We start from the raw sequence: 27,438 nt of genomic DNA on the forward strand, positions 1-27,438 counted from the left end.
GCACCATAATTCAAACATGACTGAAATACAAACCACTACAGTACCAGATCGTTTAATCAAATTTCAGCAAGACATACATGTAATTTTAAATGGAACGTCCCACCTTCAAAAACAAAACAACAACAAAAAAATTCAATACAGTCAATAAGCACACGGGACGACACTTTGAGCTACTGTTCAACACCTGGACTCAATCTGAGCTCTATTTGATAAAGCATAAAATACATTTATACATCATAGCATAGTTTTGAACCTGAAATTTAAAACCATTTTCCACCTCTCCACTTGCCTTCATTCGCACCTCAGCATTATTGCTTCTCTGACATTTGCAGGAGAGGAGAAGAAAAAAAAACAACAACACACAATGAATTTTATTATAAAAACAAAACACGTTCCATAGCTTATGAACATTGCTGTGTGTTTATGTATTTTCACTGATTTTGTAAGTTGCTGTAAATAAGGCAGCTGTTTCACTTAAGGCATTGCTGCTATGAAATTGCTTCTGTTAAACTCAGAATGCACATATGAGTCGACAGGAAATTCTTAAAATGTGTACGTTTTCTTTTTTTTTGTCGAGTGAGTTTTATAGGCGTTTCACAATTAGATCACCTGTGCAGAGAATTGAGCCAATCAATGTTCAGTTTGTTCAAATGCTTGTGGATGAATGAAGAGTTCAGTCTACATTAGCGGGGAAGATTCATCTCTTCATGGGTGATGTATAGAGATCTTGAGAGCACAGTAGCCCTTCATCAGATCACACACAGCTCCAAATGGGAGACACTAGGGCAGGAAGTCAAATCCTCATCATCTACTGCTGGTAGTTGCCATACTGCCCCTGTGAAGGAAGACACCAGGTGACTGTAGGCCTTTGATACAACACAGCTAGTAAGACAGACTTAGCAATTGACATTGTATTACTGTAAGATAAAAGAGTCATGTGTCACAATTGGAAACATTAGTTTTTTTCCCTTTTTTTGGAAGAAAGAAATATTTTGGAATCAAAAGCAACATTTAATCATCTCATTTAATGATTCCAAGACAGTGAGAAACAAATGTTTGAAAAGGAGTTATCGCTAATGCTGCCCCCGACTAAAGATTAAATAACAGCGCACATTTATCTAGATTAACGTTAGAGCGAGTGGCCGTGTAAAGTTGCTACTACTTGCATGTTTCAAATGATAAGCCATATTTGAGGTCGATGGATGATAGGCAAACGTATGGATTTCCTGCCTGACATACTAATACAATTTTGGTTGACTTTACCTTTTCTCGTTGACTAATGTTTAGTCTACTATTAGGGGGCAGCCCTAATCATCGCAGATGAGTACAGCATGTCACCAGCAGATTACAGTCACACTATAAGATACTGTAAACACCTCAAATTTTCATTTAAACAGGGAATTTATAAACAAATATTTCAAGTGGATATTTTCAGAAAAATGCTCTGTTGTATACATGTGTTGTGAGAGATTTCTCACCTGGTCAAACGCATAGGGGCGCTGTGGCTGTCCCTGTGGTGGTCCGGGCTGTGGTGGTCTGTAGGCTGAATACTGCTGCCCTTGACTCTGGGGGTAGTTTGGGTACTGACTTGGAGCGCCCTGAGATGGACCTGTTGGTATAAAAGGAAGTGTGTTCAGTGTTGAAGTTTATACTCTGTATTCTTACTATTAATGCAGACTGAATGCGGATTAAGCAAATAGCTGACCTTCACGATTTGTTCAACTTTGTAACACTTTATTTTGATGACCTACTTAAGACATTCTACTAACCATAAGTAACTACCAGTCATCAGAGTATTAGTAGACTGCTTAATATCTGCTAAAATTTTATTTTGATGCTCCCAACAGAAATTCACCAAACTATAAGTAACTTTGCAAGTACATGTTAACTTTTTTTACTAACCCAAATCCTAAACCTCTAATGAGAGTTAGTTGACAGGTAGTTGCCAAGTTCATTACAGTTAGGTGAATGTCTAAAGTGGACTATGGAAATGAAGTGTTATCAAGTTTTGTTTTGTTTTTTATTCTTCTCCCTTGCATTCACAGCACTTTACAAGACAAGCAAAGTATGATATGTTATTCATATTCTTCACTATTTTTTACTCTGTTAATTTACTTTCCAGTCATAGTCTGTCTTTAGCACTAAAATGACCTGGACACACAGGCTGCAGATTAACAAATGTTGGAAACAAACAAAAACTATTACTGATAATACACAACGATTAGTTATGCTACATATTTACTTTGTATGGAAAGTAGCGTGATATCTCCTAACCCACTCCCTACCACTTAAACCAAACTTTCACACAAACCTGTGCATTTCATTAGATTCATGTACATTTATGAGCATTTCAGTCCCACTTTATATTAAGTGGCCTTAACTACTATGTACTTACATAAAAAAAAAATATGTACAATGTACTTATTGGGTACATATTGAATTGCAAAACACTTTTGCTGCCATTGAAGTGGGATACAGGTAAGGTTAGGGAAAGCTTTGATGGTATGGGTAGGTGTAAGGGTAGGGGTAAGGTGTAAGGCAGGGATGGAGGGCCACTGCCCAGCAGAGTTTAGCTCCAACCCTAATCAAACACACCTGAACCAGCTAATCAAGGTCTTCAGGATTAGTAGAAAGCTATAGGCAAGTGAGTTTTTATCAGGGATGGAGATAAACTCTGCAGGACACTGGCCCTCCAGGACCAGAGTTGCCAATCCCTGGTGTAAGGGATGGGTCATCAGTATAATTATAAATAATTACATGCAGGTGTTTTTAAAATATAAGTACAATGTAAAAACATGTATGTACACAATAAGTGCACTGTGTCAAATGATTAATTTAAATGTAAGTATATAGTAGCTAAGGCCACTTAATATAAAGTGGGACCAGCCTTTCTAAATAGTGAGGACCAGAAAAAAGTCAGTTGTAATGATATTTCTAGGGGTGTAACGATACCCTCACGTCACGACTCTATACATATCACAAAACTGAACTCACGATACAATATTATTGCGATACTCCAAGACATATGTTAAAGGGTCATGAAACCCCCCCTCTTTTAGCCTGGTCGTTCACACCTCTGAGCTGGAAAACTCTGTGAAAAATGGGCATGTAAATCTATGGAAAAGTGGTGGAAGAGGGGAGAGATCAACCAAAGAAACACAGACATAGAACACACTCATTATACGGAATAATAAATATTAATATATGAGCATGGAGAAAAATAACAACTCACTCCCAAGCACAAGCACTCACTCCCAAGCATTCTTCTTTGAATTTTCAATCTAAATCAGTCCTTTGTGTATCAGAATAATCGTGTCATCACGTTCAGTGATGTTCGCCACTGTGTAAGTGTCCGTTTGCACATATATTTCATTTGAAGAAGGCATGTGCATACACTGCTGGTTCATGTTTGATGCAGGAGAGTGTGTGAAATACATCTATAAAAACTTTAAACACACATACTTTATTCTGTATATGATCTATACGTTGCTAGTGTTGTTAAACTCATCGCAGAGCTCCGCACTGAAACCGATCATATGCGCGCTCTGCGTGTATATCATAATTATATTTTTCATGTTCGTATTCAAACTCCAGTTCTGAGCGCATTGCGGACAAAATACAAACAACACTCAAATGCTAGCTATGCTGAGGGAAACATACACATGGCTCGCATGTCTGAACGCAGAGCAGGCAGAGGTGAATGAGCCGCACTTTTGAGACATTTGAATTCTCCACTGTAATGCGATCTCATGCGAACATTTTCATTTGTGCTGGTAGATCACAGCAAAACAAACCACATGCACCCAAACTTAAGCTCTGGTCACGTCACAGGAAAACACATTTTTGTGTTGTAGCACCGAGGAAACAAGCACCTACAACCACAGAGGCAAGAAAAGTTATACTTCCTCAAGCATAATACAGCAATTATAATCTTATGCATACTACAGCGTAGTGATTGGATTGAAAGAGCTTTTTGTCATGAATAAATGCAGAGAACTGCTTGAAACTGTTGACATCAGCATGTTCGATCAGCCCATACTGAAGCCAATCAGCACTCCGGATTTTGCCGGTAGTACACGATGACGTCAGATTTTGTGACGTTGCTCCGACTTTGCTTTTCAAACCGGAAGACAGAAATGCAAAACTGCAAAATAACTAATTTCAAATTCTGAATAAAATTAATGATTACCTTTAGTGTTTTCAATGATGTGCAGCCTATACATATCTGTTCACAGCTCAAAAAATGTGTTCTGGGGTTTCATGATCCTTTAAAAAGGTTAACAAAAATTGTACTGTTGATTAAAATGCTAAAGTTGGTTTTACATTGGGGGTGGAAATTAATAGGCTTGGACTTGGTGCTGGTAACCAGAATACACCAGAATAAAAGTATTCATGATTCTGAAGCTGAAAATACAGAATTATGTCAGATGAATATGCTTGTACTCTGTCACTGACTAAATATATTTAAAATAATGTAGGCCACTTTTTACTGGTAACATAAGTCATTTGGCATTATCACAGATATTCCCACAAATATTCCCCCATTGCATTATTATACATTATATTCAACATGTGAGTAATGTAAAATGTTGAATTTGTACAGATGCATTATGTTGTATTCTGAAAAGCACCTGAAAAATCAATAAAAAAAATGTTAATCACAAAAACGTGAGTAATGTAGTACTGACACTTACTCTGTAAACTTGATTTATTTCTCACACAGTAATTTTAATTTTGGGTGAACTACACACAATATATATTGTCACGATCCATGATACAAATTGATGCATTTTTGTATTGCGATATATTGTTACACCCCTAGATATTTCACTATATTAGTGAGAACATTAGGCCCTCACAAGTAAAGCTGAACCTGTACACACACAGAGAGACAACACTTAAAAATTCATGTACCACAAAGACAATTTTCTGACCAAATGACTACGCATTCAAACATCTCTGTCAGTGTTTAATTCAGCTATTAAAAGTAATGTTGAAAAAACATCTGATTTTTGCATTTTGCAAATTTGCATTCCTAATTCTTACTCTGCCTCTACACATACAAAAAAAAAGTATATAGTTACAACTGAAATGCATGTGATTCATTGAAGAAAATGGCTGAACATGACTTTGGTTACACTTGACAGTAAATGCAGCCATCAATCCAAACATTGATTAAGGAGTCTGCTTTAAAACAGACAAGTGACAAGATGACAACACCAATTACAAGGAGACTTTATATTTGTCAGGTTTATCAAAAACCAAATTTGTTTAACTTCATCAACATTACACGTTCTGACCAGCCATGGGATATTTTTCACAATAAAAATTAGAAGTCTTCAAGAAAGACTCAGCCTGTCTGCAAGCATTTAATCAATACAGACGTCTGATGTCACAGACATGAATCTGTCTATGTGATGATATAATTCATACCATAGGCCTGCTGTTGTCCAGGGTATCCCTGCTGTCCGGTATACTGCTGCTGCGGTGGGTAACCCTGCTGCTGTGGTGGACCCTGCTGATAGGCCTCTTGCTGCTGACCATACTGTGCGTTTCCTACAGAAAAAAAGACCACACTATTAAAAACTTCAAGGCTATCCGCTAGGGCTGCTTGATTATGACAAAAAATTATAATCACTATTATTTTTGGTCAATACTGAAATCACGATTATTGGCAGTCGATATGATCAAAGTCTTTTTTTCACAATATGAGTAATTTTAAATAAACGAAATTTCACAATTAATTATCGATAATTAAAAACTAATACTAGGTTAACTAATGTAAGAAAAAGGTCCTCAAAACAATTACATAGAACAAGTAAACGGTAAGCAATGCAGTAAGAACAAAAAAACTAATTAAAATGGACAAATAAATACAACAGAATGAAAATACAAATTAAATAAGCAGTGTTTTAAGTTTTTCAGAACGATGTACTAACAGTAGTATTCCGATAAGTAATAACCTACAACAAAAACTTGAATAATCAAATGTAAAATAACACTGCATAGTCTTACTGTACACATTAAACATTAGGGGTTAAACAGATCGTATTAGATCCGTGATCCGTAAGAACCAGGACCCACGGTTTGGCATGCATGTAATATGCGGATTAATTGCAAGTTTAAGCACCATAGAGTGAAAGTTTATAATTGCATGTGTTTTGTCTTGCCAGCTTGCAAAAGAGAATTTAATGTGGTACTCGTGCGCTGTTATATGTGTGCACAGCCCCACACACCCGAAGCATGCGCACAGAAATAGGCGCATTTCAGATGGCGCAAACTCTGAATTGATTCCTCTTTCACGTCTCCTTGCAGTTACACACACAAATGTGTCAAAATACCCGTCTTGGCAAGTATTCTCATAAACACCATCCGTTATGACTTAAGCAAACGTTAACAGTTGAGAAAAGAAAAAAACCCTATAAAAACCTGCTGTTGTCTATGTCAATGATGTCAATCAAACAAAACATTACATTTCTCTACCTGAAATGAATAATACAGTTATACATTATTTGTAACTTTGTTATATTGTATTTATCTATGCTTGTAATAAGTGTATTTGTTCTTATTTTTTTTTACTGACTGTTCATTTGCTTTTAATAATATTTGAACTTTATTAGTTAGGCAAGAAGTTTTTGCTGTGGTATCGGAGTACTTAAAGTGTGCTTCAAATGATAAATGGAAAGCAAAGTTACCCCCACACCCCTAAAATATATTTGTTCTTCTTGATCCGAAAAAGCCAATCTGTGACTCAAAAACCATAATATGATCCGAACCGTGAGTTTGGTGTTCGGTTGAACCACTATTAAATATAGATTCATCCTTATTAAAGCTACTTAAATTATTCAGTCAAGATCAGTGAGTGATTTTCCTTTGTCATTTGCTGTTTGATTATCATTAATGACAGAGTGTATTAGGTTGCTGTCACTTTTTTATTAGGCTGCTGTAACTAGAGCTAATGCACAAATCCAATATACTGTTACACACACATTTTCTTTCTCAACTGTGTACATTTACTTAAGACATAACCCACTGTTTTTATTCCAAAAAGGCATTTTGACATTTTTGTGTGTACGTGTTTAGGTGCTTATCTGAAGCCCATGTGCTTATCCGCATTCGGCTCTGATCTTGGAGTGCCTGCACAGAAAGCCATCTGGGAAGCAGAGTCTCTTTTTTGGCTTAGTGCACCTTTAACAACACTGTTTATCATCAAACACGTCCCACAGTTTAGTAACAGTAGACTGCTGTGATCCATCGTATGACTATGAATAAACATTTACAATTTCCTCAGCATCTAAACTGTCATTGCAATCCATTGTTTAAATTGACCGCACTCCCTCCCGTTATGTCACTTCTGGTTTGGCATTTTTCAGATGCGGAAGTAAAATCTTCTCACAAAAATGACTCCAGAAGCCTCAGTAGCATATTTATAAGTATATATTAAAAAAAACTAGTTCCTACATGATTTTTCTATACGTTGACTCACAGGGGCTCCAAGTTGCAATATGCACTTTAAAGGGATATTTCACAGATGAAACTTCTCTCATCATTTACTCGCCCACATGCCGTCTCCCATATAGATACATGAAATTCTTTCTTTAGATAAACACAAACTGAGGATTTTTAGGAAAATCAATCTTCGTGTTCATATAATGCAAGTGAATGTTTTATTTTTTGGTGAACTATCCTTTTAATGCTGAAAGATCTTAGATCAGTTGTGTAGAGAAACCAGCAGCAACTACAGCAGCAGCATTGTGTGGATCTTCTCAGAGAAGTGCTGCTTGAACTGAGGCACAACAGTGATTTGTCATGCCATAACAAAGAGTGCCAAAACAATGTTTGTTTGAATTTATTGATAAAAATGGACAAAATTCGAAAGCTGAGAGTTTGTTTAATATCAAAAGCAACAAAGCACAAAGCTTATTGTAATTATTGGATGGCAGGCACATCAATCTTAAAGAATTAGTTCACTTCAATTCATCAATCTCATCAACCCAGCCCTAATACACACTATAGATTTTCATGATAATTAAGCACATTAAAGTAATAATAAAAAATAATAATAATAAAATTAAAAATCTAATAGTATAATAATAACAAGGACGATGGGCTTCAAGGAGTAAACAAATATTACTGCACTCTCTACAGATCTGAATTAGGACAAAAATTAAATTGTAAAAAAGCAGCTTGCAAGTCAATGTATCCTACCCTCTGGTGCTCCCTGTCCTCCATGACTGTATTGCTCCGTGTAGTATTCCTCTTGACCAGCATATTGCTGAGGAGGTCCTAAAAATACACACAGACACTGTTAAAGAGGACCTATTGTGCCCTTTCTTTAAAGTCTGGATTTTGTTTTTGGGCTATACTAGATTAGGTTTTTTGATGCATGAATGTTCAAAAAACAACTTATTTTTTCTTATATTTGACTCTCTTCCCAGTCTGTCAGTAATGCTCCGTTTGGTTCCTGTCTCTATGAAGCCCCTTAAAAGCACAGAGTGCTGATTGTCTGGCTGGACCAGGGTGCTGTGATTGGTCAAGTGAGCGTGTTTGGGAAATATCATTCCCTTTATCATAACCGCGAGTTTCAACATACTACTAACTCAACCAGGCCCTGCCCCTTTATTTTGTATAGGCCTTAGGGTGGGAATTATTTAAATAAGGAATATTGCGATGTGTTCGTTCCCAGAAGAAAACTCAAGACTACAATTGAGGCGTTTCAGAGAGTTCAGAAACAGTGCGCACTGATATAGAGAATAACTCCCTTTGGAGTGACTTTGTGCTTTGTAACTTTGCAGACCTTTTTCATGCATTAATATTACATACTAAAGCTGAACATGTAAAAGATTTTATTAATAGGTCCTCTTTAAGACAACCCATGATGATGAGTAATGATGCCTTCACATGATACTTAATCAAGTGCATCAATATTTTACCAAAACAAGTTCAAGAGTTCAGCGTACCTTGATGTGGCGGCCTGTAGGGGGGCATGGGCCTCTGCCCCATCACGTGATTGCCTTGACCCATCATGCCCATGGGGGTCTGCTGCCCCTGGTAATGCTGCCCACCTCCACCAGAAGGGGGCATGTTGTACTGTTGGGCAGGAGCCTGCTGGTGCATTATAGGCCCTAGAGCAAAACATAAGTCCAAACACTCAAACTAAAACATTTTTTTTTAATAATGTGATTTTTTTATTTTTTTTTATAATAATAATAATAATTTAAATCATTTTTTTGACAAAAGACAGTGACAAGAGAGCAAACTTACCCTGACTGGGCTGCATGTTCATGTTGGGCCGAGGACCATAATTGCCCATGGGCTGCCCCTGGCTCATGTTCATTTGCCCCTGTGACTGCAAGCCCTGTGAGGAGGGCACAGCGTGGTTATATGCCCCCATGGAGCCATGGCTGCTGGCTGGCATGTTCATGGAACCACTGGGTATGCTGGGTGTCTGGTTGGGCCCAGGGCCCTGTATGGGCATGTGGTTTGGACCTGCAGAAGCAGACAGAGCTTAACATTTAATGTGAAAATACACCCAAAACATAATCATTTAAAGGGTCATGAAACCCCAGAACACATTTTTTGAGCTGTGAACAGATATGCATAGGCTGCACATCATTGAAAACACTAAAAGTTAAAATTAGTTATTTTTGCATTTTTCAGAGCGATTTATATCTTCCCGTTTGAAGAGCAAAGTCGGAGCAACATCACAAAATCTGATGTCATTGTGTACTACCGGCAAGATCTGGAGTGCTGGTTGGCTCCAAGTATGAGCTGGTCGAACATGCTGACGTCAGCTGTTTCTGTATTTATTCATGAGAAAAAGCTCATTCAATCCAATCGCTGTGCTGTAGTATGCATAAGATTATAATTGCGGTATTATGCATGAGGAAGTATCACTTCTCTCGCCTGTGTCTCTATTTATACTACGAGACATATCGTTGGTGCTAGTTTCCTCAGTGCTACAACACAAAAATGTTGTCCTGCGACGCGACCAGAGCAGAAGTTTGGGTGCATGTGGACTGTTTTGCTGTGATCTACCAGCACAAATGGAAAATATGTTTGCATGAGATTGCATTACAGCGGAGAATTCAAATGTCAAAAAAGTGCGGCTCATTCACCTCTGCCTGCTATGCGTTCAAACTGCAGTCGGAACTGATGTTTGAATACGAACACATAAAAAATACGATTGTTATGATATACACGCGGAGCGCACATATGATCAGTTTCAGCGCGGAGCTCCATGATGAGTTTAACAACACTAGCCACGTGGATCATAGCTCATAGAGAATAAAGTATCCATGTTTAAAGTTTTTATAGACATATTTCACATATTCTCCTGTACCAAACATTAAACAGCACAGTGTATGCACATGCCTTCTTCAAATTAATTATATGTGCAAACTGGACACTGATACAGTGGTGTAGCCTATCTGAACACGACGACACGATATTCTAATAGACAAAAGACTGATTTTGAGTGCAGTGCTCGTAAACGTAATGAAAGTATCCTATAATTAGCCCTATTAAATATTCTTTCGCATTTTTCCCTTGTGCTTGGGAGTTCGTTATTTTTTCCGTGCTCATATATTAATATTCATTATTCTGTATAATGAGTGTGTTCTATGTCTGTGCTTGATTGGTTGTTCTCTCTCCTCTTCCCTCCTCTTCTCTCACACTTTTCCAGAGGTTTTCACGCCCATTTTAACAAAGTTTTTTTTTTTATGACCAAGGTAAAACAGGGGGTTTCATGACCCTTTAAGGGTGCGTTCACACTTGTAGTTTGGATCGTTTGGTTCATTTGGTCTGGACCAAAGAAGAAAAAAAAAAAAAACATTTAGTCCTGGTCCGATTAGCATTCTGATTGGCAATTTTATCACCGAACCAAAAGATACCGAACCTTAAGGCATAGGGATACGTTCACAACCTGATTGGTCGGATTTTATGACGTATTGCCTATTTTGAGACGGAACTTACCGAACATCCAAAACAATGCTGTGTGCTGAGGTAAATGCACTCGTTGTGTGTGCATAGCGGTGCGTAGCCTGCATGTGATGGTATTTTGGCCAGCTGGGAACTCGTGAAGAGTTTATAACATGTGTAAAGTAGTCAAAACAGCGGCGGGGATCCATCCGTCACACACAAACGATCTGCTGCGTGGAGACGCATGTCTGATGCCGGTCATGGGCAAACTCACGACTATGACAAGAAAAACTGACATGCGTGAAGATTCTGTCCTTTTTAGGGTCTCTTCTTCCTGTTTTTGGTTCGTTTACATGTCTTTGATCCGTGTTGCATTCATATATCATTTGAACCACACCAGAGTTCGTTTGGAAATGGACCGAAACCCATCTTTTCAGCAGTCTCGGTCCGCACCAGAGTTCGGATGGCAGCATTCACATATGTTCAAATGAACCACACTAACCGAGCAATCGCACCAGGGTTCGTTTTAATCGAACGCACCCTAAGAATCTAAAAATCATATGAAGAACATTACTCAAAGACACCAATGAGAAGATACATACATAGATGCTTCAAAAAATCCCTTTGTTTTAAGATGTTTATTTATATACTTTGCTTTAGTGTGCCAGTAAGAACTATCAATTTTAGATTTTCAATTATTCTGATCTTACCATCACCAAGTCTGGTGTTACATAGAGAGACTGAAGCAATAAAGACACCATCCCATAAAATCCACAGGAAATCTGTGACACCTCTTCACAGATGATTGGAACAACATTGCAATTTGCAAAATTTGCAAAGGGTAGTCATACCAAATATTGATTTAACCTGTTAACTGTCACCCAAAATATGTTTTACAAAATAATATGGACTCTAAAATTGCTAGAAAATCTAAACTGTATGTATAATCTGGTTGATTTCCAAATTTAAGTTGATATCACAAAACTTGAGCCTGCTAAAAGGCTTTCATTTTGAAAATAGAACTTAAATTGATAAATAAAAATCAAATAAATAAATGCTTTTTTTAAAACATGTAAACTAGAACAACATGTAAAATAGCATTTTTCAAAACGGTCTAAAACTTTTCACAGTACTGTAGTTTGCAGGTAGTTTGTCCCAAGCAACTCCCAAATATGTTGCCAGAGTTATGGGAGTTTAACAGTGTCTGAATTTACCTGGTATCTGTCCGTTCATCTGACTCTGCATGTGTGGGGCGGGCGGTCCCTCTGGGGGCATACTGTGACCATGTGGGAGCTGAGGAGTCGCACCACTTTGATTCATGGGCATGTTCTGAGTGGGAGGCTATAGAGAATAAAAGAAAGACATTTACTCTACCACCGATGACCATTCTGGAGCACACATACCCCTTTTGCACCTGTGCCTGTGTCAAACATGTCCCTGTTCTGCACACTTTCAGCCCTGAAGTAGAGAAGTCTACCAAATTTTGTCAGAACTGGCCACAAGGGCCCACTTTAATGAATGAATTATACCCAGTTTGACTGATTCAGACACAATCTGGTGTGTATCATCTACAAACCCTCATGAGAATTTTGATTCTCTAAGTAATTTATATGAGTCAGATATAATGCAGATATAAATCTAATACATTTTTGGGGTATGGCCAATAATGGCAATTAGACCTTAGTCATACCATACTGTTTTTTCATGCAGATGAAAACAAGGCTGTGAGGGATAGACTTACTGCTTGTACAATGGCACACATTGTATAACAGTATAAATCACATGTAATTTTCAAAACTCACAACTTCAATGCTGTTTTTTTAAGTTTATATCTACTGAACTTCTTTTTGAAAAATGTTTAATCAGCTGAACAATCGTTATGTTGTACAATCTACTGAACACACTGTACTTCTATCCCCCTCACAGTGGCGCTACCCTAAGGTCTAATGTTTGTATATTTTGAGCTTAATATGAAAACGCAACATTTGTTACAATGGGAAAAAGAGATGATTATTACCCCCAATTTGATCACTTTAATATGCAAAGAGGCACTATTATTTTCTTCTCCATCTAGAATATGTCTCCATCATAGGGCTGGATGATTCATCGAAAAGTAATTCATAAACTCTAACCAACATAATTATCCCATGTCAGTTACTTCATTTTTTAAATCCTGTTAATACTTTCCCCCTAAAAACATACTACCATGTGTGTAGTCACGTGACTCCGCCCTGTCCAGTCAGCGGTATGGAAGCAACACGGAGGTGAACTCAAATGCCAAATGCACACACCGAGCACGTGCGAGCCCCAAAGTGAGGTCACATTCACTTGCGTCTTCACTAAACTGTCAATTGTACTTGACAATTGTAAGGCTTGCCAGTTTGGACATTTAAGCGATTTTAGACAATCATATGGCATACGGCGCTGATGCATTGTGGCACATGAACACATATAGACAGTAGCTGCACGCCACGTGAAGATCGACCGCATAGAGAGGAGCGCAGAAACTCATTGACAACGATGCCCTGAATTATCACTAAAGTAGCTTAGAAACTCCAATAGTAATAGCATATATTTTTCTACTTTTGAAGTAACTACTTACAACCCACAGCTTCACAATTAATAGAGAGACGGTATGACTAATTCACATGCAATTGCTCTCATTAATGCATTCAAATAAATCTACTGGTACTGTGCTAATTTATCTGTATCTGATTTACAACAAGCAGCAAAGTGTAAGAAATGTTATGAACCATACATAAAATAACTGCTGAAAGCTAGCTATGATGTCAGAGCACTCTTTCATTAGGAAAAAAATATCCCACCTTAAATAGTCAAGCTTATTTACAGTATACCTTGTCAGTGAACTATAAGGGGGAGGAAAAAAAAAAAAAAAGAAGAAGTGTTCATTAATCGTAATCGAGGTAAAATGTTCAATTAATTGAGATTTTAGGTCATATCGTCCAGCCCTACTCCATTATATTAGAACCAACTTTTGTGAATTAGTAGAACAGTAGAAAGCTAACAACCCCAAGATCATGGGTTAGATTCCCAGGAAATGCATGAACTGATCTGACAAACTGTATATCTTGAATGCAATGCAAGTCGATTTCAATAAGAAGCGTCAAGCAAATGCCTATTTTTTTTATATTTGTATGTCGATTTAACGTGTTAATTGGAGTTCAATTAATTATGGTAAAAATAATGTTAAATTTAACACCTTTAACACATTTGCCCTGCCCCAGACCTACATAGGTAATTTGAAATTTCATACAGTTGATTGATGATGAATATGAAGCAGGGCAACAACTCACTGTGCGACGGAGCCCATAGAATGCAGTTAGAATGTCCCTAAAATTCAAGATAGAGGGGCAAAAATGCACAGTTTGAGTTTTGTCTCATATTTACATCATATGATAGGCTATAGTGAAGCTATATCACACGTGTAATGAGCGCAACATCACACGAGTGCTATTTTTGTCCCGAAATGTGATACTGATTTTATACAACAGTCCAATAAATAAGTTAATATTGTGTTATTTTAGACACAGTATTGTCTGTTTTTGCTCAGTTTTGCCAACAAAAATATAGACAAAGCAGAACCGTTCATCTCTGAGCAGCACACACAGTGGTGACTTTTCTCAAAATTTGCAGCAATATTTTATCAGATTTTATCAAAAATATCTTAATTTGTGTTCCGAAGATGAACAAAGGTCTTACGGGTGTGGAACGACATAAGGGTGAGTAATTAATTTTTGGGGGAACTAACCCTTTAAGTTCTAAGGTGGCACCAGCCCCTGATTTGGCAGTGCTGTGAGAGCTGACAGAAAAGCACTGAGCTTAAGCTGAGATGCAGAAATTATTCACTTTTATTTTAATATTAATAAATATTCAAATATATACTAGGGTGTGGAAATAGCAAATGGGGACAAACTGTGAAGGATGAACAAATAATGTTTTGGACATCACACAAAAATAACATTCAAATTGGGCAATATTTAAAGCTTTGAAGTGCTGGGAAAAGTTGTGTGAAGCACTCAAAAATATTAGACCATTTCTGCCACAAGTTATTTAGTGGCTCAATGTTTCTCATGGTTTCCAGATTACACAGCGCTGGGAAGAAAGCATTTGTATTCACCGCAGAATTAATAACATCACTGTGAAATCTTGTGAGAAGCACTTAGATTCTGGTTAGATTCGTCGTAGAATTCTGTTAAACAGATATCAGATCAAACAGTTTCCATGTTTGCACTGTTTGATCTGATATATGTGGTTTAACAGAATTCTACGATGAATGCGAGTGCTTCTCATAAGATTTCACGTTTTTAATTCTGCAGTGAATTCAAACACATTCTTCACAGCGCTGTGTAGAAATGGTGTCGCATGATCGAGATCGGCTCACTGCTCTGAACTTCTGTCGCTTTGTCTATTATTGGTCCGAGTTGCGCAGCTCAAACGAGTTGACTAAATGATGATACAAATTTAAAGGTATTCTTCACCCAAAAATGAAACTTCAGTCATCATTTACTCACATGTAATTAGATTAAAAAATGTAATCATTTGACAGCCATTTATAAACATTTGAATTCAGAGTTGTCACTTCACTGCAAAATAGTAGTATGTGTAAGTAGTAACAAGAGTTACATCCCAGTAACCATGAGTTTGGAGTCGAAGGATCTTTTACAAATGCTTGTTTCCCTTTGAGTGGTTTTGTAAGTTTGTTTTATACAGTGTTCAGAAAGGTCTAAATTGAATGCATTTTGTGAATTCTGGACTGATATTTTTGTATGTTCAATTATAATCTAAAAAATATGATCCATTTCAAAATATGATCCAAAAGCTTATAATAGGATGTTGGCATATAATAGCAATTTCCATTGAGACAACCTACACCAACATGTCTGCTATCTTTTTTCCCAGTCAAATAAATCTTAAAATCAATTCAAACCTGTGCTGTGTGACATCATACAGCACATAGCAAGTATGTATGACAAAAATATAATCAGGTCTGTTACCATTTTAATATACCAAAACAGGGCTCCAGACTGCAATCAAATGGTCACATTTTGCAACCTTTTATCCTACTGGTGCGAGTAAATTTTGTTAGAGGTCGCACTGGTGCCACCACCACATTGGCCAACTGATAAGAGCAGCCATTTCTGAATAATATTAGAAACATGAAAAAAATAAATAAATGAAAGTGGAACGAAACCGTGCTTTTTGTTTTGTTTTTACGCTCAAAAAGTATTCTTGTCACTTCATAACATGAAGGTTGAACCACTGCAGTCACGTTGACTATTTTAACGATATCTTTAGTAGGTGTGGGAATCGCAGGGTACCTCATGATATGATATGATCACGATACGTGGCGATAATGAAAATGTCACGATACAGGGATTCTTCGATAATCAATATATTGCTAGACATCCTATAATGATACATCATGACATCTGTCTAACTATGAAAAAACAAAATAGCAGTGAAAAGGTTAAATTTTTAGTCCACTTTTAAATAAAAAATTCCTTATAATTTCACCCCCATGTCATCCAAGATGTTCATGTCATTCTTTCTTCAGTCGAAAAGAAATTAAGTTTGAGGAAAACATTCCAGGATTATTCTCCTTATTGGACTTCAATGGCCTCCAGACGGTTGAAGGTCAAAATTACAGTTTCAGTGCAGCTTCAGAGGGCTTTAAACGATACCAGACGAGGAATATGGGTCTTATCTAGCGAAACGATCGGTCATTTATAAAAAAATAAAAAAAAACTACATATTCTTTATAAACAAATTATCTCCTTGCACGTGCTTCCGCTTTCTGCATTCTTCAAAAAGCTTACACCGTATGTCCTACACCTTCCCTATTCTACTTATGGAAAAAAACGGAAATGGCGCCACGTTCGTTCCGTAAGTTGAATAGGGAAGGCGTAGGACATACAGCTTAAGTCTTTGAAGAATGCGGAAAGCAGAAGCACGTGCAAGGCGATAATTTGTGTTTATAAAGCATATACAGTTGTATTTTTTTTCGAAAATGGCCAATCATTTTGCTAGATAAGACCCTTATTCCTCGTCTGGTATCGTTTAAAGCCCTTTGAAGCTGCACTGAAACTGTAATTTTGACCTTCAACCGTCTGGAGGCCATTGAAGTCCACTATAAGGTGAATCTTGGATGACATGGGGGTGAGTATATTATCAGGAAAATTTTATTTGAAAGTGCAGGTTCTCTCTTTATTAAAGTCCAAACTGTTAGAAAACAGCACAAAAAGTTTTTCAGTCTGTAAATTAAATTTAACATTTTAAGTAAATTAAACATTTCATGCTTATACTTTTTAAAAGCTTAAACTTTTCTTTGCGTGTAAAACGACACATTTAGCCTAAGTTAACTGCTTATCGACTTGTTTTATATAAACCTGGTACATAAAAAAAAGGTACCAACTTCTATTATTTAAACCTGGGAATATCAGTGTTTACCAGCTTCCTTAAAGTATTCCTGGGAATAGTGTTGTGAAGATGAACGAAGATGAATTAACCAGAACAATTTGTCCCAGGAACTTTTTCCCCCAGACCTGTTGCTGTCTGCATTTCCATCTCGGTCTAAAGTCCCGTGAAGATTAGGCAAATTAGTCCGGTGACGTACGACTGCGTGCGACTTTCCAGTTTCCGCTGGATTTTGTCCTCTGCACATAAGCTTAAAGCCTGAACCTCGTCGTCGGTCCATCGGTCATATTTTTTAAACACCATTGTTGATTCGAACAGCAACCAACTCTTACTGCACACACCGCAACAGACCCATTTTAAAAATTGAAATTGACAAAAATTGTCATTGAAATAAAATGCTGCGTGGAGTCAACCAATCAGCATGTTCGTCGCTCAAGTCCTATCACCGAAAGTTCCTGAACTTTGAAAAAGTACTAACTCGCGAGCAAGGAATTTGAGGGGGAAATTTTTACCCAGAACTTCATTTAGACCCTGGTCCCTGTGGTTGAAACACACTGAGTACCACCCTAAAGTCCCTAGTTCCTGGGAAAAGTTCTTGCGGTGGAAACGTGGCTTTAGTCTGGAGCCCTGCATAGCTAAAGCCATTCAACCCATATGAGATAGGAAACTAAGAATAAATACTCACCGCAGGAAGCAGAGACTGCATGTTTTGATTAGAGTCTGCTATTGTGGCCAGATACACTAGATTTCTATGTAGCATCTGTTGGTAGCTGCCAGAGAGAAATGAGAAAAGCGCTTTGATCACTGACTCAATTAGTAAAAGAATTAAGCAGCATCCTAGATTATCTGTACATGCAAAATGTTAAAGGGGTCATGAACTGCATTGGTTTATTGTTTTATAATGTTTCCTGTGGTGCACTTATAATGTTAGTATGCTTTTTACATCCAAAATGGCCATAATTTATAAATAAAAGGCATTTTTCCTACCCTGATTTTAGCCCTCTGGTTTGAACGCACTGTTTTAAGGGTTGTGTCTGCTGTGAGACTTCAGTGTAAACGCCCACTGCTGTGATTGGCTAACATCTTTCCATTTGAAATAGCCAAGTATTACTCTCTCTTTTAGCACGTTTTTACTATTACAGCTCTCAAGGTTAACTAATCGTGAAACGTGTTGCATTACATTTAGATCTATGGCATTATATTTAGATGGTGGCATGAAAGGTTGCAGAGATCAACACTGTGTAGCCGATCACAGACATGTTGAGCGCATGAAAGCAGTGATCTCGTCATGGCAACTCAATTTCTGCACACTAACAAATGCTTTCATCTTCACTAACAGTGCAAACGCAATATAATTAAGAGATCTGTTGAATAAAACAGTTTTGCATGTCAGTCACTGATAAACTTGCGCTGTTTGATTGACAGCTTCAGCGTGCGCTGCTCCAACGATTGCAAAGGGGGCTTTCTTTGATCGCTTTCTTTATATAATTTAACCATCGTTAAATAACAGATTATTTTCATCCTACTAAGAGAAACAATGCAAGTTGACGTTTAGTCACGGGTTTGATTTACTGATACACAGACAAAGAACACCTGACTGTACATGAATCATTAATATGCGATCAGGTATTAGATTTACAGTTACTTACATGTTGTTGCATTACTGTCAAGTCCAGGCACTGCACAATATTTTATAATCCTCAACGACATGTTTATTGTTTGGTAGCTCGATCTGGTTTAGCACCACGTAGGCCTATGTTACTTAGGCTACCTATTTTATTGCATGTCATGTGTGAATCGTTGGGCGGGGCTAAACAGGCAGGGATGAAGTAGGCGTTGATCTTCTGCAGAGGCGGTGCTTGCTGCCCTTTGACGTCATAGATCACCACATTGAAAATCCTGTCGTTTGCTGGGTCTGGTGTAGGGATGCACCGATCCGCCTTTTTCACTTCCGATACCGATCCCTGGGATTCAGTATCGGCCGATACCGATCCGATCTTCAAGTAATAAGAAAAGCGCTAAATTACCTATTAAACTGTATGCCTCACTTAGGGCTGTGACGGTCGGCATGACGACCGCGGTGGAGTGTCACCGGCGGTAGTGTGGCGTGTATATTATATATAATCTCAAAGGTAGGTTTAACTGAGAATTTTCCAACATTGATGGAATTTTTTTTAGCAGTGACGAAAAAAATCTGCAGCCTGTCCGTCATTTTGATAGATTACTGAGGCTGATGTAGCTTGTAACTAATTCCCACCCCTGTCCAGTAGGTGGCGAGTGCGCTCCAGTGTGAACGCGAGTTCAGTCTCCAGAACAAAATGAAAACGTTGCGTTTGATTACACGCACCCAGTTTGTCCATTTCATTACATATTATATTATAATACTTATGCTTTCATAATTACAGTTTCTAATTCGTTTTGTTTTAAATAGTTTGTTTTATTTTTCTTGCTGCTGATTATAAGTTTATGGTCAACGTGACATTGTTTACAACACTGATTGAACTGACGCGATACAGATTTCGGTAAGCTACTGCAACGTTCAACATTTTTTGATTTTCATTCATGTTTATTTCCTTCTGTAAAGTAGTAAAGAAGAAGAGATGATCGCGTTCACTCACGATCCTCAAAAACTGTTGAGATGAGATTTAAGATGAAAACTGAAAAGTGACGCAGACTTTAACTTTTCATAATACTTTCTTTTCATAATATAAATAACTGCATAGCCTAGGCCTATTTATCTTATACGTTTGTGAATACATATGAAAATGTGGACGAAATCAGAAGCTATTAAATGTCTTATAATTAAAATATAAAAATTAAAATGATGCAGCAACATATGATAGATAGGACAGAACAAAAAAAAAGCTATTAAACAAACTTCCATTGCGCAAAAGTATTATAATATGAACAGCTCCCATGAGCGGCACAAAGCGCTTTTATGCGCATCCCGTGTGCAGAATGATGTGCTTGAAGCACCATGGAATCAGCGCGCAGCGGCAGCGCTCCGCAGTGAAAAGTTCAAAGCACAAAGTGAAGATATATTGATGCGTATTGTATTACCGGTATCTTGATTAAATATAATAATAGAAACATTGATTCATCTTGGAGAGAGTTTCATTGTGTTGACTGTCGTAACCGAACGCGACACGCAGTCTGAATGCTAAATGGAGAATGACTGACAGCCGCAGCGGAGGGAGGCATTTACGAGAACTTTAATTTAACAACTAAAATATTTATCTGTACCTCAAATTAAACTACAGGATGGCTTTAGAACACTTGGAATATAGTGCACAGAAACTTTATGGTGCTTTTTAATGTTTTTGTGCCTTTTGTAGAGCTTAACAATAACACAGAATAGTACACGCACGTATCGGATTTTGGATCGGTCCCGTCCGGCCGATACCCGATCCGGCAAAAATGGCAGTATCGGCGCCGATACCGATCTGAATATCGGATCGGTGCATCCCTAGTCTGGTGTCAATTAAAGCTTTCAGCTCTAAAACTTACAGGATATTCTTAAAGTATGATGACCTCTAATATGTCAAAAGCTCAAGGAAAATTTGATTTCTCAGTTCATCACCCCTTTAACACTACTGTACCTAATATAGTATCCTAACCAGACACAATGTGATAAGATTCCAGCGACAAGTAATTGGTCCATCCACACCAGATGCGATGCGAGACGCCACAAAATCAATCATAAATCACAGCCAATCAAAAGAGCATGTGGGTGGAGTCTCTCTGCATGCACATGGCACTCTCACCGAAATTGAGTAGTAGTAAGTACATATCAAATTCATAAATTACACCATTTTAACATTATAAAAAAAACATACTAAGTGACTGAACCAGTCTTGGTCATAGAATACACTTGTAGGTTCACACTGAGTTCACAGTTTGAACGTTCTTGTTTCCTTTCACTCATTTTTAAGATGTGAATATGCATCGTCGCTTTAAGTACGGCAATAAAGGTCAAATGATTTTCAAACTTACATTAGACACTTTCAATATTCAAAAAGCACATCAGAATTTGAGATTATCATTGTCATATTTTGAATGATGTTGATCTAGCTGAGACAAAGAAGAAATAGAAACCATCTAAAATAGAATCGTAGCGTATTGCCGTTGTGGCTAGTTAGTACAAAAACTGTGATTAACATGGAAAAGATACCTTTTATCACATGTCGTGTAGTACGTGTCTGGTTAGGACATGGTGTAAGACTTAACAGAAGCTCATACAAAAAAAAATAATAATAATAATAATAAAATAACACACACACAAAGCACATGTGAATCCTTGATGTAACAGAGAACTTACTGTGAACATTCGGCTGTTTTTCCTTTACTCTGGAAGTCCATGATGCACTGAATCAACTGATTGTTTTCATCCAGTAACTGCATGAGAAATATCAAAAAAGAAACAAAAGAAATGTTAAATAAACATTGTTAATGATAGAAAAAGAACAAAATAAATAATAAAAATGAGTAAAAGCCTAATAATGCATTTGATTTCATTAATTAAAAGCTCAGCTGATCAAATTATATCAGACATGAGTAATAGAAAACTGGTAAAAGGAGGACAGCACATCAAAAGCAAAACCAAGGAGTTCTACCCCGGGAAAGTAATCCGTTTGCATTAGTGCACTGTAACATGAGTTAAACATTCTGACTAGCACGTATCTTAGTTCAAGTTCACTTGTGCATTCGCATCATTTTGTGCAGATATAAGTTGTAATATTATGTTTATATTGTATAATAGGATTAATCTTATATGGGATGCATATGTTTGAGTGAATAAATTAACCCGTTAAAGCGTTTCAGTTTTCCAGTGTTCATTGACTATTCAGCGCACGCGATGCCGTTATTTTGGTGTTTCTTTTTCAAAAACATTGATGCATTATTAATAATAATTGTTGATGAAATCCAATGGCTCAGTGAGGCCTCTATTGAGAGCAAAGCCATTGAAACTCTCAAGGTCCATAAAGGTACTAAAAACATATTTGAAACAGTTCACGTGAGTTCAGTGGTTCTATCTTAATATTATAAAGCGACAAGAATACTTTTTGTGCAACAAAAAAAAAAAAAAAGACTTTAACAATATCTATCTGGGCCGATTTCAAACAGAGCTTTACAAATTTAATCAGTGAATCAGAGCACCAAAGTCACGTGATTTCAGCAATTTAGCCATTTCATAGGAGATCCGAATCCCAATTTGAAATAAAAGATTCATAAAGCTCAGAAGCTTCATGAAGCAATGTTTTGAAATCTGTCCAGACAGATATTGTTGAAAAGTCTTTATTTTGTTTTGTTTTTTGGTGCACAAAAAGTATTCTTGTCACTCAATGATTTTAAGATAGAAGCAATGAACTCACATGAACTGTTTCAAATGTTTTTAGTACCTTTAAGGACCTTGAGAGCTTTGCTCTCAATAGAGGCCTCACTGAGCCATCAGGATTTCATCAACAATATCTTAATTTGTCCCTGCGTTCCAATGTCCATACTATCCATCCTAAATAGTATGTGAGATTAAAATAAGTGTGTCCCAAAGCATAGTATGTTGAAAAGAGTATGCCAAAAGTCCCCGGATGGTCTACTATTTCCGGTAGATTTTCGAAGTGTGGATCCGTGCACACTATAGAGGCTAATATTGCCCACAACCCATTGCGCATTGGACGAGGATTCAGTTCAGAACTACAAACACGAGTAAAAAGTGTTAAAAACTACAAAACATGGCGGATATACGCGATTGACGCTAAGAGATTTGAGTGACTAATAATCAGTTTAACCTGATAGAAAATATATATTTAATGTTACCAGTGTTATTTTTCATCTGCAAATACCAATGTGGACTTTTATAAAGATCCGATTGGCCATTAACTTTTAAATGCATCATTATGCATTAATATGAGGAGATTTCTCCACATGAAAGACCCGCAACTGCAGATCAACGTGCTGTATTTCTCTCCGATACGGTAGGAAATTAGCTACAGGGTTCCTACACATTTTCCATTTCAAAATTCCATACTTTTCCATACTCAAATTTCCAGACCTCCTTCCAAACGATTTCTGCCATTGGTGAGCCTCGGTCTCCTTTTCTATGTTTTTTGGGGCACCAAAAATATTCTCGCCGCTTTATAATATTAATATTGAACAACTGTACTCACATGAACTGATTAATGGATCTTGAGAGAGGAAATGTCACTGCTTCATGTTTGTAGTCCGGGTCCTACAGTCTTTTAGTGATTTTTAAATTAGTGTTTGATTGTTGAAATAAAGTTTTGTATTTAGTATTCATCTCCTAGGCCCTTCCCTTCTTAAAAACCACATACCTGTGTAACTTTTGTTGGGGATAAAATCTACAAGTACTAATATATTCCATTTAACAAGTTGGCATGACTTATTTTTTTTCCCTTTCCTGCCATACCACTCGCTTCATAGGCGTGAATATTTAATTTGTCTATTAATTCGATACATTTCCTTTATAGAGATCCTTCTGTGATTTATCCATCTGCTCTGTTCTAGACATTATATGTATCATATATTATCATATATCATATATACATATAATATATGAAACATTATATGTTTCATATATTATATGTATCAAAGTATTTTTATAGAGTAGCCTACGAGTATGAGTAGCACAAGCAGTTTCTATTTTAGAAATTCGTAACTCTATAAACATATTTGCAAAGTGAAGAGAGGTGAAAAAGGTGACATGTAGAAAGTAGATAGTTGTAGGGGGTCTGGGGGCATCCTCCCCCAGGAGAATATTTTTGTGATTTTAACATGTAAAGGAAGCATTATGGTGCACTCTGAAAAGAAAATAAATGGAAAAAACAACATTTGCTTCAAGTAAAAAATAAAAAATAAAACATTTTGGCACCGGGGCTGAGCATTGACAAATTTCATAATTGAATGCGATTTTGATTCAGAAGCTTGCGATTTGATTTTGATTTGATTACCTTTGATTCAGTATTGATTAATTTGGGCCTATCAGGTACAGTACATGGCAAATTTCCTCAAAGAAAAAAATCTCTCAACTAATGCTGTAAACAATACAGGGAACCACAGCTGGTACGTCATTATAATATTAGGTTAAATTGATCGTAAGTTACTTACATATAGGCTAACTTACACATAAGGAAGTTTTTATAATAACGTTATAATAAAAGTGACAATTATTTTTCTACTCTTTATGTAGGCCTAAACATTTAAATGGTGACTGTCATAAAACAGATTTATGTATTCAATATAGAAGCACATGTTAAGTACAAATACAATGAATATGTAATAGCCTATAGAGCATATATTTATCAAAATGCTCCTCTCAAAGTTCATTTTTGTAGCTAAATGATGAGTTATTGGACATTGTAAGGCTTTTCTGAGGTAGGCTAAATGTGACATTTTTACAAGCTGTTTTATTGACGCCTTTCTGCGGTTGAAACGCTGATTAATCGATTGCATGTGACATGACAGATTTTGGTAAGTTGTACTGTATCTTTCAACATACCTTCAGATGTACAATCATTTTGTGTTGTAACTAGTAAAGCCAAAGAGATGGCTGGTTCACGAGCGCTACAGCGATCTGTCACGCCAAAGAGCGCCAAGAAAGATCGTGACTAACTCCAGTCTATGGGAAAGTAGTAGCCCATTTGCAATTCTTATGAGAATCTTGTGTCACACAGTCACTCACCCCAAAAAAATAACTCTTCGGATGTAAACGATTCACATAAATGATGTATTTTGATTCAAAACTGCTAATTTCGCCACAAAGTGACTAGTTTGCAGGTATAATAAATTAGAAAACTGAATAGAGGCAATAGTCTGGAAACACAAATATTTTTCCAAACTCTGATTTCTTTTTTCCATACTTTTCCAGACCTTGAAAAAACTCAAATCAAATTCCATACTTTTCCATACTTTTCCAAACCACGTAGGAACCCTGTAGCTAAATGAAATGTGGAGGATGTAAGATGATTGACAGGCCAGTTTACGGTGACTGGATGCGACAGAGAGAAAAGACGCGATTGTATGACGTGTTAGTATGTCCCAAAGCTTGTCTACTCTTTTACTACACACTCAAAAGTAAGTACTTTTAGTTCACAGAAAGAGTATATACTTTTAGGGTGTAGTATAAGTAGGCGAATTGGAACGCAGCATGTGTTCAGAAGATGAACGAAGGTCCTACGGGTGTAAAACAACATCTGGGTGAGTATTAAATGACATTATTTTCATTTTTGGGTGAACTAACCCTTTAACATGCATTTGGGAATGCAACGGGCAACTGTTGCCGATTATTTTCACATTCATATAATTTCCAAACAGCAGTTTTCTGCCAAAATAAAAGTTCAAAGGGTTTTAACACCACAAGTGAAGAAATGAAGACAAAAGTATTTCCAGATGAAGACAACTCACAACCTCATTTTCTTAAGCAAAATTACATGCTGTTTAGGTAAAACCGACTAAAATTAATTAATGAAATAAAATAGTGACAATTTACATCGAATGACAAACAAAACGTTAATGCATGCATGTGTATTTATTGCATATACTGATCACCAGCTGAACTCAACTGAAGACTGAACTTATTTTTTCTTATAAGGGAGACACAAAACGTGAACCTTCAGGATTGAAAACCACTGATTTAGAGAGCAGTCAATAGAAGGACACAACTAGAAGCAATGCTTGCAAAAACAATTCTGTTTTTAGGATATAAAAACCCTACAGTTCTGTTAGCAGTTCTGTTATGAAAAAAATTGTGTAAGACCAATTTCGAATATAATAAAACCTAAAGAATAACAACAACAATCCTCTAGGGAAAACATATCAACTTATAGCAGACATGAGTAATAGAAACCCGAACAAAAAAGCTACAACTGACCAAATCAGACCCAAGTAAGGTAAAACTGAAGCATAAAAATCGACAAAACGGACATGATAAATAAAAACCGCAAAACATACATCAAGATAAATCAGACATGAATACCGAAAAGCCGAAGAATTAAGGTGGACTGGTCAGAACAGACATGCATAATCGAAAAGTCGGCTATTAGCATACGTGCTTGTAACGATATGTGATTGATAACAAAATCAGGCGTACGGTTATTAGTAATAATAAGTAGATGGCAGATTTTCCTGATCAAACGTGTACGTTACACTGCTGTGCTTCTACACAACAAGCCTCTATTGTGATTCATCAGAGTGTCGAGCGTGTAGCGGCTAACAAAGACACAGCAGAGCTGAGCAGATGGCAACAGCTACAAAACGCTGGACAAGGAGTCAAATTCATCTCGGCGTCATGCTTGTTTTAGTCTTGTAGGAACTGTTAAATGCTATGACAAAAATGTCTCTATAATGTTTTGTTTATGGTGTTATAAGAGCGTTGGCGGGAGAGATGTCACAGCTAACTAGCCGAGCCGACTACTGCACACGCAATTCCGCTCTGTTTCATTCTGCTTGATAAATGGTTAAATAAAATTACCTTTTGTATTCCGGCAGGCGTTATATCGCCCTTGGCGCGCTGCCGATGCTGTGCGAAAGCCACAGACATGTTAGTATATCGTTAGTTGAAATTACCGCTACAGTCAATACAAACACACAGACCGCGAAGAAACGCGCTGAGCTGCGAAAACGGAATGATCCATTCCTCACGGGACAGATGGGGAGCGTCAAGCCTCTCGTCACATTTAAAACAAAAAAAATAACTTTTAAATTTTTCGAATCCAGACGTTTGAAAAATATGGATGTGTTTACATTATTCAGAACTTTGTATGTAAAGTACAATATCCTGATTAACACAAAAATGTAGGTTGTAGAGTAGCGGCGTTACACCTATTTCAATAATAATGGTTTGTTCCTGAGGGTCACAGAAGGGGAATTCCAAATGGCATTTGTGCACCCTTGACTATGGGCGCGTTTCTTTGACTGATTCAAGTTAAAATGCAATGTAAAACAGTCATTTGTATGTTACATTTACAATATGAGTATGTGCAAAATTTAGTGCAAGATGAAAATTATATGTGATTTGCCATTTTCCTACACCAATATTTATTTACATTTAATTTAAATTCAACGTGAAGA

General features: G+C 37.0%; 1 protein-coding gene across 2 annotated transcripts; it reads right to left on the minus strand.

Moving 5' to 3' along the window:
- Positions 1-6: 6 nt before the first annotated feature.
- ss18 (SS18 subunit of BAF chromatin remodeling complex) lies at positions 7-26,993 on the minus strand. 2 transcript variants are annotated; one of them, XM_067363663.1, is made up of 10 exons: positions 26,840-26,993; positions 21,674-21,750; positions 18,041-18,125; positions 12,135-12,261; positions 9,265-9,489; positions 8,961-9,125; positions 8,209-8,286; positions 5,434-5,556; positions 1,479-1,609; positions 7-835 (listed from the first exon to the last, which is right to left on the minus strand). In XM_067363663.1, exons 1-10 carry the CDS (start codon positions 26,906-26,908, stop codon positions 809-811), a joined length of 1,107 nt encoding a protein of 368 aa, XP_067219764.1. In that variant the 5' UTR covers positions 26,909-26,993; the 3' UTR covers positions 7-808. The 2 variants fall into 2 exon arrangements, with proteins under 2 accessions (XP_067219764.1, XP_067219765.1); XM_067363664.1 differs by lacking the exon at positions 8,209-8,286.
- Between the last annotated feature and the right edge of the window lie 445 nt (positions 26,994-27,438).

Source organism: Chanodichthys erythropterus, chromosome 16 (genome assembly GCF_024489055.1).
Source record: "Chanodichthys erythropterus isolate Z2021 chromosome 16, ASM2448905v1, whole genome shotgun sequence".
Taxonomy (NCBI): Eukaryota; Metazoa; Chordata; class Actinopteri; order Cypriniformes; family Xenocyprididae; genus Chanodichthys; species Chanodichthys erythropterus.

Bases quoted from the DNA above. Each gene is read 5' to 3' on its own strand.
- ss18 (XM_067363663.1), bottom strand. From the start codon at position 26,908: ATGTCTGTGGCTTTCGCACAGCATCGGCAGCGCGCCAAGGGCGATATA. The intron at 9,490-12,134 runs GTAAATTCAGAC...CTGCTTCTGCAG, and splicing joins GATGAACGGACAGATACCAG to GTCCAAACCACATGCCCATA. The intron at 5,557-8,208 runs GTAGGATACATT...TTTTTTCTGTAG, and splicing joins AGGACAGGGAGCACCAGAGG to GAAACGCACAGTATGGTCAG.